The following is a 14,359-nucleotide window of genomic DNA, read 5'->3' as shown; positions in this document are numbered from 1 at the left end:
ACTCCTCTGACAATTTTGCGTATAAACAATTGAAATTTTAGATATAGGTTCCTTGAACATGGATCTAACTTAATAACTTGATTTGAGCCCAAAGCAATAAATGTTAAGGGGGTCATAATAGGGGACAAAGTTAAAAAAATTTTACCTCTGCGATCTCTACCAAATTACTCAGACAATTTCTGGTCTAAACATTTGAAATTTTATATAAAGGGTATTCAGAGATAGGGCAAGCTTCTTAATCGGTTTGGGTTGAAAATTTGAGCTACCAATATATAAATGTATGTATGCATGTTTGCATAAAACTTTCGACAGAGGAGACTGATTTTCACAAGATCAGTATCGTTTTGAAGTTCGACCTTTTAAATGACAAATACCTAAAATTTGGTTAAAAACATTAATTTCTTCATCCTCAACTTGGCACTTTTCTACAGGGAGGGGTCGCTTTTTTCGCCTATATTTTCGAAAGTCATCCCCTCTTTTTGATTGTCTAGCCTTAATTTAAGCCTGCATCACTTTTGGTTTGGCGGTGGTTGTCACAGCAAAGACGTCACGTTTTTTCCCCATTCTTTTCCTCCTTCGCGGTACAGGTTCGAGCCTGCCTTCCTACTACCACTTTTAAAAAAATTATTTTTTTTGCTCAACACACACCTCCAAACACCTAGGCAACACCGGGCACCCATGCTAGTATATATATATATATATATATATATATATATATATATTTTTTTTATTTTTTTTATTTATTACATTTTCACCCCAAACAAGGCACATTGCCACTTTGGTGTAGGGGGCTACTATCAGGGGAAACATCTACTGGGGTACTATGTAGGGATTAGGGCAGCGAGATGTTGGTTCACGTTGCACTTGAACTTATGCATGTCAGTACAGTTGGGGAAGCAGTGACCTGGAATGGAATTCCAAAGTCTAGCAGTTCTGGGAAAGAAACTACTGGAGTAGAAAGATCTTTTACATCTAGGGATCTCTACAGTATGGGGGTGGGATTTTGCAGCTTGTCGGGTCTGTCGAGGGTGTTCACGTCGTGGGGGCACAAGTGCTTGCAGTTCTTCAGAGCATTCACCATTATAATACTTGTAGAAAAGGCAGAGGGATGCAACGTTTCGACGATGGGACAGAGGCTGAAGTTTAGATGCCAGTTTAGGGCCTATCAGATTTGCGACTCTCTTTTGAACCCTGTCAAGGAGCGAAAGACTAGTAGCCGATGCACCGGCCCAAATATGACAGCAATACTCCATACATGGGCGAATAATGGCCTTATAGAGGTACAGGATACTTTCGGGTGTTAGAAGTTTTCTAGCACGGTAGAGAGAGCCCACCTTCCTTGCAGCGGCCCTGGCAATGCCCTCGATGTAATTGTTCCAACTCATGTTTCCTGTGAACGTTAGGCCAAGGAGCTTGAGAGACGTACTCTCAGATAAAGAGTCGTTGGCCATTGCTATAGGTGGTAGAGAAGGTTTCTTGTAATTATTGAATGAAATCAGTTTTGTCTTGGTGGCATTGAACGTTACCATCCATTTTTGTCCCCATTCCACTACTGATTGGAGGTCATCCTCTAGTGTTTCTGCCATTACTTTAGATATATGTTCGTTTGTTTTCCTGTCGTGCCTGCTATAGAGTGTGGTGTCATCAGCATATATACCCATCTCAGAGGCAATCTTGTCGGGGAGGTCATTTATGAATATCAGGAACAGCAGAGGTCCAAGGATAGATCTATATATATATAATCAAACTCTGTTAAATATTTCCGCCAATAGTTTCCAAAAATGTTTGTCCTGGGTATGACTGTAAGACATCCAGTGGTGTGGCCTCATTTTGGGAATGTGGAGTTTCCCCTTAGTTACCATTGCTCCCAGCTCCACTTTGCCCCAGAGTTAGGGCATCTGATGTTACTAGCTCAGGCTGTCTGGAATCCTTATGTTGAACTTTAGAATCTGTACAGAATTTTTAACAGAACTTTTTATTTAACTCCTGAAGATATTTGCCTCTTGTCTCATTAGGCATAACCGGGTAAAACTCTTAATTAAATTGTAATTATTTTCTTAGTATCGTCTGTTATGAGAATTGAACCTTCAATATCTAGAAGATTGTTATTTAGAACTGATTATTGCTAAGCACTTTTATCTGTTGTATCACATGGTCTTGTTCAACCAATCACAACTTAGTATTTTTCTACCCCCTAATTACCTCCCTTTCTTTTACTCATTAACCTTGATGTTTTCTTTTCTTCTGCAGAATTGAGGCTATAAACAAGTTTCAGACGATAATGCGTCTCCACTGGAATGAAGCCATTTCTATCTTGGGTGGTTCGACACTCGCAGATTCACAGGTAAGTAAATAAGAAATTAATCTAATATATAAAGCTCACTATGTCTGTGTGTCTGTCTCCATTTTTCCAAAATGCATGTCTCAGAGATGCAAGGTTGCAGAAAGGTGCAAGGCAAGTCAAATTATTGCATTTTTGTGGACTGCTTTTATATATATATATATATATAAGAATGACCTTGTCTGTATATGTGAAGAAAGGTCTCTACCAAACTACTGTCAATTTCTGATCTACAGACTTGAAACTTAATATATTGGAGAATTGGACTAGTGGAATAAATTTGATTTGGCTGTTAGCCAGTAAAAATAGCCGTCATGGGGTCAAAATTGAAAAAAAAGTTAGAACTTAACAAGCTTATGTCAACTTAAAGTACTCTTGTATACATGCACAAATATACAGTTATATGTTAAAGTCTGTTCATTTTTAAGTATTTATCTGTCTGACGATAGCTCAAACAGTAACGAATAAGGCTGGAGCACTAAATGTTTTGGTTTTGATTTTAGCTGACAGCACCCAAGTTATATCTTTTTTTTTTTTTTTACTGTTGAAGTTACTATATATATTGGGTACAATATAATAATGAATCAAAAATTAGCTCTAACATAATAAGTATGAAATCTGCATAAATTAAAAAATATTTAAACATATTTTGTGACCAGACAATGCCGGGTGGCCTGCTAGTCTATTTATAACGGGGCAGTTGGCTGTGTGTGTTTCTATATTTGGCTAAAAGTGAAAAAAAAAAAATGATAAAACAAATAACCAAAAAGTTAGTATTTTCTTGATCAACGTCACCCCCAGAGGAATATTTAAAACTTAAAAAAAACGGTACTTGTACAGTTTAATCAAGACATTAAAAAATGAAAATATAAAAAAAAAAACTAATATTGCATGTATCCGTTATGGAACAAAGTTCTCTGAAAAAAAAAATTTCACTTAATTTCATAGGGTCCTGGATATGACCTTAAACTATATCCGATGGTGAGGGCTCAGCTTGCGGGCTTTGGAGAGTGTGGAGCCACCCTTTAATTACCATTGCTCTCAGGTCCACTCTGACCCGGAGTGGTAGTACCTGTTAGGATCCCAACTATGGGTTAAATAGAAACCGACTTGAGAAAAAAAATATATTCTATTAAAAAAATTTTCTTCAAAATCACTGAATTCGGCATTAAATGACCTGGAAAGGGTTGATATGCCGTAAAACAAAAACAAGAAACCAACTTAATTTCATCAAGTAGTTTTTTTCTTTTTCTTTTTTCTATGTTTTTCTCTTTTTTCTCTTTTTTTCTCTTTTTTTCTTCTTTCTCTTTTTTCTTTTCTCTTTTTTCTCTTTTTTCTCTTTTTCTCTTTTTTCTCTTTTTTCTTTTTTCTCTTTTTTCTTTTTTTCTTTTTTTTCTTTTTCTTTCTTTTTTTCTTTCTTTTTTTTCTTTTTTCTTTTTTTCTTTTTTTTTCTTTTTTTTTTTTCTTTTTTCCTTTTTTCCTTTTTTCCTTTTTTTTCTTTTTTTTTCTTTTTTTTCTTTTTTTTTTCTTTTTTCGCTGTAAAAAAAAGAATTTGTTATGATACCGAACAAAAGGTTCGATTTTTAGGAAGAAAAGCTAGTATTAAAGATGGAGAAGGAGTATCAGCGCTTTACATGGAGTTATCTCCCCGTAGCGTGTTCAACAAATTCCATAATGGCTGACTTCAATGCGCTCTCATAAGAACATGTTTTTCCACTGTAAAAAAAAAAAAACTACTTGCTCAAATTAAATGAAATTTTTTTTCGGAGATCTTCAGTCCAAACGGATACGTACAATATAACCTTTTTTCGATATTTTAATTTTTTAATGTCTTTACTAAACTGTACAAGTACTGAAAAACGGAAAAACTTATTCTTTGACTCTAAACTAACATCAGAAGAAGGAGGAGGGGCGATTTTCCATAGAGCTTATGTACTAACCAAAGGGAAGTAACTCTTATTTTTTAATCAAAAAGTTAAATTTCTTATGCTGACTTACTCCTTGAGGAATCTGCAGGGTGGAACGATAAAATTGTCAGCCTAAAAAAGACAACGTGATTCCATTTCCGTTTGATGAAAATCGGTTTTCTTTTTCTTTCTTTTTTTTCTCTTTTTTTCTCTTTTTCTTTTTTTTCTCTTTTTCTTTTTTTTCTCTTTTTCTTTTTTTTCTCTTTTTCTTTTTTTTCTCTTTTTCTTTTTTTTCTCTTTTTTTTCTTTTTCTTTTTTTTCTCTTTTTCTTTTTTTTTCTCTTTTTTTTTTTTTTTTTTTTTTTTTTCAGACTATCTGCTAGTTGGCCAGTTGTGTACAAATCAAAGAGCTATAGGAGCCTTCTATAATGTCTGAAAGTAACAACAAGCGATATCAAAGATGCACTGTTGTACAATTCATGCTCTCTACCGATCCAAGTTATGACAACAGGACCATTTCCAACACCCTCAAAATGCGTCGCTGAATTGCCACGAGTAACAGGGATGTATTCAGAGTGATGAAAACAAAGTTTCCGACCACGATTACAGTCTCGTGTTTGGTTTCCCATAAGGGCCACATCATGTCGGCTTGAAAGTCAACACGAAAGTATACTTGGATGTGCTGAAGAGTGTGGTGATCCCCTGGCGCAATGTAGCTGACCTACAAGTCCAAAGAGACCCAGGCTTTGCTTCAGAAGGAGTGCTACAACTTTGTACCTGTCTCCTACTGGCCCCCCTCCTATCCCGACTTGAACCCACTGGACTACTTTGTTTAGTCATATGTTGAGAACATCACCAACATAACCTCCCACAACACCAAAGCCAGCCTTTGCCGCCATCCGCGAAGTATTTGCATAGCTCTCGTCAGCGCTTGTGGAAAAAGCATGCTTCTAGTTCTGGACCCATACAAAGGCCGTGATTGAGGCTGAAGGCGGCTACATTGAATAGATGTCAGCTCTGCTACATAATCAAATTACCTGAGTTAATTTTTTTTCAATGAAAGTTTGAAAATAAAGCTGTAACATTGGTTTCTTTAGGACAAAACTTTTCCACCCTGTATAAAAACTTGTGTGTGTGCATATTCAGAGAGAGGAATGAGTTGGGCGGAGGAGAAAGAGGGTGTTGGGGGGAGGTAAACTAGTGAAAAGGAAGAAGGAATAGAAGTTTTAGTAGAAATAAGTTACACTTTTGCCCTGGGCAATGCCAGGTAACCCTACTAGTCTGTTATATAAAGGGAAGTTGTTTGTGTGCATATGTGTTTGTTTGTCCAGCTAAAAATCAAAACCTAGAAAGCAAACACTCACAAGGTTCTTATATTCTTGATCAATGTTACCCCGGATTAATAATATCTAAAATTCAGAAATAATTATTCATTTGTTGGGGTCAACTGAGCCTAGTTTCGTTGGGGATGGGGGTACAGTTTTTCAGCCATTTTCAATGTTATTCATTATTTAAAGGAGAAGTGAATGACTTACATGATTATTTTCAATATATTTAAACTAAACAGAGGGATTTGGTGGAGGTGAAAAAAAGATGGACACGTAAAAACAGGGAAGGGGGGGGGAAGAGAAAAACAAATTGAGAGCTAGAGAGATAGAAGTTTAAATATAAACATGTTATACACACTTTTTAGTCTCCTTTTTTGTTTTTATAGCACTGAGCAACACCGGGTAGCCTTGCTAGAATAGCATAAAACAGAAACAAACTGATCATTGCACAGTTGAAAATAGACATTGCATTTTTCCATTAAATGAAACTACAAAAAGGGTTGATATGCTGAAAAACAATTTCATATAATATCAGGTATCGTTGTATTTCAGGCATTCAGTGAAGTGACTGAACAGAGTGCTGGGTCTGAGTCGTCTGGGGAAGGTGTAGTCCCGCTATTGTCCTTCCCTGTGAAGGAACCAGAACGCAGTCACCTGTCTCCGGATCCAAATCAAATGCACCCCCATCCACAGACAAGCAGCCCCAAAAAGGATGGTATGAATGTCTCATCTTTCACTATAAATAGTGAACAAATTAGTTCCATAACCTGCGGTCAGCGCAGGTCAAGACATCCAGACAATGATGAAGTGCACCACACGGATGTAGTACCAAATTATCTGAAAAGGTAGCAAATACTTTATTTTATTTTTTCTTTTCATCTCTTTTTCTCTTTTGTTTCCCATCTTTTCTTTCTCTCTCTCTCTCTTCATCTTTCTCCTCCTCTGTGTGTCTCTTTCTCTGTGTCTCTCATTTTGTGTCTTTCCCCTCCCCCCTCTTTGTGTCTTTCCCCTCCCCCCTCTTTGTGTCTTTCCCCTCCCCCCTCTTTGTGTCTTTCCCCTCCCCCCTCTTTGTGTCTTTCCCCTCCCCCCTCTTTGTGTCTTTCCCCTCCCCCCTCTTTGTGTCTTTCCCCTCCCCCCTCTTTGTGTCTTTCCCCTCCCCCCTCTTTGTGTCTTTCCCCTCCTCCCTCTTTGTGTCTTTCCCCTCCTCCCTCTTTGTGTCTTCCCCTCCTCCCTCTTTGTGTCTTCCCCTCCTCCCTCTTTGTGTCTTTCCCCTCCTCCCTCTTTGTGTCTTTCCCCTCCCCCCTCTTTGTGTCTTTTCCCTCCCCCCTCTTTGTGTCTTTTCCCTCCCCCCTCTTTGTGTCTTTCCCCTCCTCCCTCTTTGTGTCTTTCCCCTCCTCCCTCTTTGTGTCTTTCCCCTCCTCCCTCTTTGTGTCTTTCCCCTCCTCCCTCTTTGTGTCTTTCCCCTCGTCCCCCTTTGTGTCTTTCCCCTCGTCCCCCTTTGTGTCTTTCAGTCTGTGTCTGTCTCTCTATGTATATCTCTCACTATCTCTATATATCCCTCTCTCTCTCTGTCTGTCTCTCTCATATATATATATATATATATATATATATATATATATATCCCTCTATACGTCTCTCTCTTTTTTTTTTGCACCTTTTCCCTCTTTTTCTCTCTCTCTCTTATGCTACAAAAATACACAAAATGTTTCATAACAATTCAAGTACCTTTTTTTTCTTTATTATTTTAGTTTGACAATAGACAACATGGAAGAAAGAAATCAGGTTCTTCATAATTCTGAAAGAGGTCAAAGAAAAAAAGGTATGCTCAATTGGATTCATTTAACTATTATTATCCACAGACTGGCAGAGTTTTGAGCATTTTAGTGAGTCTGGTTTTCTGTGAAGTATGGTCTTGTATAGTTCTAAGAGGTCCACCTTCCCCAGCTTTATCTGTTTTTCCTTTTAGAAGAAGTTGGTTTATTGCTAAACACCTCAGGCACACATACCAAGGGAATGTTGATGAGGCTACCCAGGAAATATTTGTTCGGACAATATTTTTCCTCTAGAACACTGGCTTTCTCACTTTGCTGACTTTTGGTGTGTTGACTGCGGCCCAACTACTATTTGAGATATCTTCCTGCCATGGAAAGGAGATAAATAATCAGCTATTACAACAGGGAAAATTGGTGCAGAAGTGTGAAAATTAAAAAAATAGAATTTGTTATGAGAAGGTTGAACGATGGCATTACGAATATGCATGCGTAACGTAATAACTATTTGTTCATGTTTTAATTTTTAGCCTTGCAGCAAACATATCTTCATAGCTTAGGCATTAACGTCAAAGGAAAAAGTAAATTGTAAGCTAAGCGTTTTGGTTTAGATTCTCGATAGTGGCACACAAGTCATTTTTTTTTCTTTTTAACTATTTAAATCATTACTATATATTGGGTCCAATCTATCTATATATATAAAAGTGAACGTGTCTGTGTGTGTGTGTCTGTGTACATTTCCCTCTGCAATAACTCAATTTTTAGTCTACAGACTCGAAATTTGATATACAGGGTACTGAGATTTGGGAAAATCGATGTGATCAGTTTTTGGCCAGAAATTTGGCGATTAAGGGGTCAAAGTTCAACGATTTGACCTTTGAGAACTCTACCAAACTCCTCCGACAATTTTGGGTCTACACACTTGAAATTTTAGATATAGGTTCCTTGGACATGAATCTAACTTAATAACTTGATTTGAGCCCAAAACAATAAATGTTAAGAGGTCATAATAGGGATCAAAGTTTTAAAAAAATTGACCTCTGTGGTCTCTTCCAAATTACTCAGACAATTTTTGGTCTAAATATTTGAAATTTTACATAACGGGTATTCAGAGATAGGGCAAGCGTTTTCATCAGTTTGGGTTGAAAATTTTTAGTTACCAATATATAAATGTATGTATGTATGTCTGTTTGCATGTCTGCCTTAAACTTTCAATAGAGGCGATGGATTTTACCAAGATCAGTATCGTTTTAAAGTTCGACCTTTCATACGACAAATATCGAAAAATTGGCTAAAAACATTAATATCTTCCCCTTCAACTAGGCACTTTTCTACAGGGTAGGGGTCACTTTTTTTCGCCGATATTTTTGAAAGTTATCCTCTCCTTTAGATTGTCTAGCCTTAATTTAAAAAAATGTTGCTTCGGGTTTGGCGGTGGTCGTAACAGCATAAACATTAGGTTTTACCCCGTTCTTTTCTTCCTTTGCATACGGGTTTGAGCCTGCCTTCCTACTACCACTTCTTTTTTTTTTTTTTTTTTGCTCAACATACACATCCAAACACCCGGGCAACACCGGGCTGAAATGCTAATATATCTATAAAAGTGAACGTGTCTGTGTTCCTGTGTACATTTCCTTCACAATAACTCTGTTAATTTTCAGTCTACAGACTCAAAATTTGATATACAGGGTACTGAGATTTGGGAAAATCGATGTGATCGGTTTTTGGCCAGAAATTTGGCGATTAAGAGGTCAAAGTTCAACAATTTGACGTTTGAGAACTCTACCAAACTCCTCCGACAATTTTGGGTTTAAACACTTAAAATTTTAGATATAGATTCTTTGGACATGGATCTAACTTAATAACTTGATTTGAGCCCAAAACAATAAATTTTAAGAGGTCATAATAGGGGTCAAAGTTAAAAAAATTTACCATTTTTGTTTTTTCTTTTGTTTTTGTTTTTTGCTCAGCATACACCTTTAAACACCCGGGCAACGCCAGGCTGAAATGCTAGTATAATATAATAATAAATACAAAATCTGCATTAATCAAAATATCATATTTAAGCGTATTTTACGACTAGGCAATGCCGGGCGGCCTGCTAGTATATATATATAAATTCACTTGTCATCCCTTTTTTTAAAAGATAGAATTGCCCAATCGTCAAAGACAAGATGCAAGCAAGGAACTAAGGTTCACAGAGAAATAAGTTTTGTTTTTTAATTTTAAAAATAAAAATTTTTTATTTGAATTTATTTAATAAATATATGTTTATTATATAATAAGAGTACATGCACAGGGGAGATATAGCCATGGGAGAAAAAGCGAAGGAACCGATTTGCCTTGTCACTGCTTTCGGTAGCGCCATGCCAGAAATTAGGAAGTGCATTAACTATGACAAAGAAATAATACTAAAACAAAAAGTTTGTATTCTTTAATTCTATAATTGCAAAAAAGAAAAGTAATAATTATTACTGGGGATGTCTGAGAATGTCAAGATATTTAAAAGATAGAAAAACTATTATACAGTCATGCTGGATGAAGCTAAACTAGATTAAGATTGGGCATTGGGAAGCTTCAACCAGTGTAGGGTCAGAAAGACTTCTGTAAGCTAGAAGGGCCGATAAAGGGAGATAAGTGGTCATCAATCTGCTGTATATTAAACAAAACGCAGTTTATTTTCTCAAAAAAAAAAAAAAAAAAAAAAAAAAATCTCTATAAATTTTTTTTGTTGTTGCACATCTTTTGTAGAGATTCAAGAGAATTCCCCTAAGCCTCTAATTTCGGAAAAAACTGACACAACTGTACTGGAACCAGATGCTAACATTTTGTGGTATGAAAAAGACAGTCTGCAACCGAGCTTTATCCAGACAGGACCTTATATGACAGCTGTACCAATGAGACCAGCTATCCAGCAAGACCGACAAAGCCATCTGTTGACCAATGTCAATCGATCGTCCAATGAAAGAACAAGTGACGCAAACTCCAGATCAACAAGTATGGAGACTGAGATCCAAAGTAAGTCCATTTGAGTTATTCCTCTTGTTAAATTCGAGAGGATACTCAATAGGTGGCACTACAAGAGTAATGTTGGGTTGTTCCCTTTGTTTGAGTGACAAATGAAGGATATTGTTGCAACAGTATTCACCCTAGTTGAATTGACTTCTTTCATCTCCTACATCCTCAGTTCCTGATGGTACGAGATCAGGCTGTTTGAAAATACTGGCTTCCTAACCAAAAATGTATCCAATATTGATGTTGTTGTGTTTTTCTTTTCTTTTTTCTTTGCAAAACTCAATCATGTTCTGCAAAGCCAAAAAAAAAAAAAAATCCTGTAAAACCAATAAATGAATATTTTAAGATATATATAAAAAAAAACTGGAAACAAATCTTTTTCTAAAATTATTAGATTTGTTAATAAATAATCCAAATAGGGTTGATATGCTGTAAAACAAAAGAACTAAACATCCTGAGTTGTGACAGTTTGTGTATAAGATCACATGAAATTAACCGAGTATGGTTCTACTGTCAAAGACAAACCATTTGTGGATTTGAGAGTTCAAGTCATTGTTGTTGTTGAGTATCATTCATTCATTTTAAATGAATCGAATGATTATTGTTATCATTCGTTTCCCCAATATCTTTCTAGGTAGGTAGGGGGGGGGCATTGATAATATCACAATGACACCGTAACCAAGCTTTCCTTTTGTACGATGAGCTGCATGCCCGAACCATCAGAGATATCACTGCACCATGACAGGTAGCAGAAAATTTAGTTTGAGGTTCTGGTAGAGAACAGCAGTTTTTACACAGGTATCACCACATTATCAAGGCCAAGAGGCCACTCGAGGATAAGGGTTAAAGAGTGTACAGTACAAATTGGACAATATAGTAATCAATTCGGTAAATTTGTTAACTTGTATGGAACGGCTCATCAAGAACTTGTTTACGTTAGACTTGAACACAACCATATTGTAGTCAGCCGGAAAGCAGGAAAACGGAAGACAATTCCACAGGCGTGCAGTTCTAAGAAAGAAGCTTTGTTCATGGAATCTACGTTTAGGTTTAGGCACAGATAAAGAGTGGGGGGAATTATTGATAGTGTTTTCAGCTAGACGAGTGTTTCTTGTGAAAGTTTGGCGAGGGGGGACCATAGATTGAAGCTCAGTCGAACACTTTCCATGAAAATAACGATACATCAGAGACAAACTCGCAACATCTCTTCTGTGAGATAGAGGTTGCAGGGAAGAGAAAAGGACATCTCCTACGAGGTTACGAAGTCTATTTTGAACTCTATCAAGGCAGGACAAGTCCTTTCTAGCAGCTCCGTTGGGTCACAGTCTACCCACCAACAATGCAATATGCGATGGATACATTGTTAAACTTCCATCTTGAATGATAGGCGATGCTGTAAGAGTAATTTGAAGAGTAGGTAAAGAAAAAAATACTGTATATTTCGGCGTCTAAAACGACCCTTAAAGTTAAAAAAATCTAATCACTAATTTCCCCCCACTCTTTATCTTTATCACGCCTATAGAATTGTCTTTCGTTTTTCTGCTTTCCAGCTGACTGCAATATGGTTGTCTTCAAGTCGAACATAAACAAGTTTTAGATTAGCCGTTCCATATAAGTTAACAAATTTACTGAATCTCCATTACTAACGGTTACTATATTGTACAATTTCTACTGTACACTCTTTAACCCTTATCCTCGAGTGGCCTCTTGGCCTTGATAAGTGGTGATGCCTATGTAAAAAAAAAAAAATCATCTTTAAAAACCAATATTTCAGAAGATACCGAGTATTGCAATCTCTAGCCTAGGCTAAGCAAACATAGTTTTGTGATTTAGCAGTCGTATCGTACAACCGACATATGATAAATTTATTACAATTTGCTCTGATTTTGTATCTCGTCTTATCTGACGATCGCCTTTATATGCTGAAATATATGGTAGTAAAAACATTTTGGAAAAGGAGAACCAAATGACATTTTAACACTTTCCACATGGACAATATCTGTTCCCACAAATATTTACTGATGTGTATATTAATACATTTCGGTTTGAACAATATTATTGACGAGCAGGAAGGAAGTGAAGAAGTCGATATGCTGAATTTAATATCAGTTATTATAAAAACTTCTAGAAATTTATTTTTGTCTGTTTTGATATCCTTGTATTTCTTAGAAATGTTTCAAATAATGTTTGCCTTGGTATATCATGCTTGAAATTATGTTTTCCTTGGTATATTATGCTTAAGTTTGAAATAAAGTATGCATTAGTACATCATACTTAAGTTCAAAGTAACATTTTCTTTTATATGTTGTGCTTAAGTTGAAAATGGTGTTTTCCTTTGTATATTATGCTTAAGTTTGAAATAGCATTGTTATTTTTTTCTTTAGATGTAGAATATTGTCCTCCTGATAATGAATTGACTCCACCAATTCGGCAAAGGAGTCAACCAAAAGATGGAAACCAAAACCAAGTCTCAATGGAAACTTCCAAGTAAGTACTTTTCACCTAGAAATAAAAATGAAAGAAACTTTTTTTTTTTTTTCAACGTTATAAATGTTCGGTTGTTACGTATGAAATCAAACTTTTTGCCATTTTTTACTGTCACTATTCTTGATCGCACTCACTTGCCACTGGATTTTCACAATCTGAACATTTATAAGAAAGAACACATCAGTAGACTTTGTATTTCTGCATTATAATGTAAGGATTAGTCAAAGTCTTATATTGGCCTTAACTTGTCCATAGTCTTATATTGGCCTTAACGTATCCATAGTCTTATATTGGCCTTAACGTATCCATAGTCTTATATTGGCCTTAACGTATCCATAGTCTTATATTGGCCTTAACGTATCCATAGTCTTATATTGGCCTTAACGTATCCATAGTCTTATATTGGCCTTAACGTATCCATAGTCTTATATTGGCCTTAACGTATCCATAGTCTTAACTAATCCATATACTTAACTTATCCATATACTTAACTTATCCATATACTTAACTTATCCATATACTTAACTTATCCATAGTCTTATATTGGCCCCTTAACGTATCCATAGTCTTATATTGGCCTTAACGTATCCATAGTCTTATATTGGCCTTAACGTATCCATAGTCTTATATTGGCCTTAACGTATCCATAGTCTTATATTGGCCTTAACGTATCCATAGTCTTATATTGGCCTTAACGTATCCATAGTCTTCTATTGGCCTTAACGTATCCATAGTCTTATATTGGCCTTAACGTATCCATAGTCTTATATTGGCCTTAACGTATCCATAGTCTTCTATTGGCCTTAACGTATCCATAGTCTTCTATTGGCCTTAACGTATCCATAGTCTTATATTGGCCTTAACGTATCCATAGTCTTATATTGGCCTTAACATATCCATAGTCTTATATTGGCCTTAACATATCCATAGTCTTATATTGGCCTTAACATATCCATAGTCTTATATTGGCCTTAACTTATCCATATACTTAACTTATCCATATACTTAACTTATCCATATACTTAACTTATCCATAGTCTTATATTGGCCTTAACTTATCCATAGTCTTATATTGGCCTATTAACTTATCCATAGTCTTATATTGGCCTATTAACTTATCCATAGTCTTATATTGGCCTATTAACTTATCCATAGTCTTATATTGGCCTTAACGTATCCATAGTCTTATATTGGCCTTAACTTATCCATAGTCTTATATTTGCCTTAACGTATCCATAGTCTATGAAGAATTCTCCAAGTTATGGCATGAAAACATTCATATTTGAAAAACTATCTGATCAGGCAGAAATTTTGCATTGTGATTATTATTATTATTATTATTGTTATTGTTACTTTATTAAAAAAAACAGTTGTCAAAGTGTTATTCTTTTGGCTTGAAGTGACCTTTGCTCCCTAGATTTGCCCTCTTGACTTTATACAACATCAGAGAGTGGTAATTCATTGCACAAACCCTTCAACAACCGGTGCCTTCACCAGAGTGACAACCAGATAC

General features: G+C 35.9%; 1 protein-coding gene across 1 annotated transcript in view; it reads left to right on the top strand.

Annotated features, from left to right (window-relative positions):
• LOC145263120 (uncharacterized) overlaps window positions 1-14,359 on the top strand; it is a 154,573-nt gene that overhangs the window by 107,020 nt on the left and 33,194 nt on the right. Inside the window, exons 15-19 of the mRNA XM_080120062.1 lie at window positions 2,251-2,344; window positions 6,128-6,420; window positions 7,324-7,394; window positions 10,096-10,362; window positions 12,744-12,846. Coding sequence (XP_079976188.1) covers window positions 2,251-2,344; window positions 6,128-6,420; window positions 7,324-7,394; window positions 10,096-10,362; window positions 12,744-12,846 — 828 coding nt within the window. The remainder of the gene's footprint in view (window positions 1-2,250; window positions 2,345-6,127; window positions 6,421-7,323; window positions 7,395-10,095; window positions 10,363-12,743; window positions 12,847-14,359) is intronic.

This window comes from Euprymna scolopes, chromosome 38 (assembly GCF_053919585.1).
Source record: "Euprymna scolopes isolate OS-2025 chromosome 38, ASM5391958v1, whole genome shotgun sequence".
NCBI classification, from domain to species: Eukaryota; Metazoa; Mollusca; class Cephalopoda; order Sepiida; family Sepiolidae; genus Euprymna; species Euprymna scolopes.
Note: the sequence above shows the minus strand (reverse complement) of the source record. Positions and strands in the feature narration are given on the sequence as shown.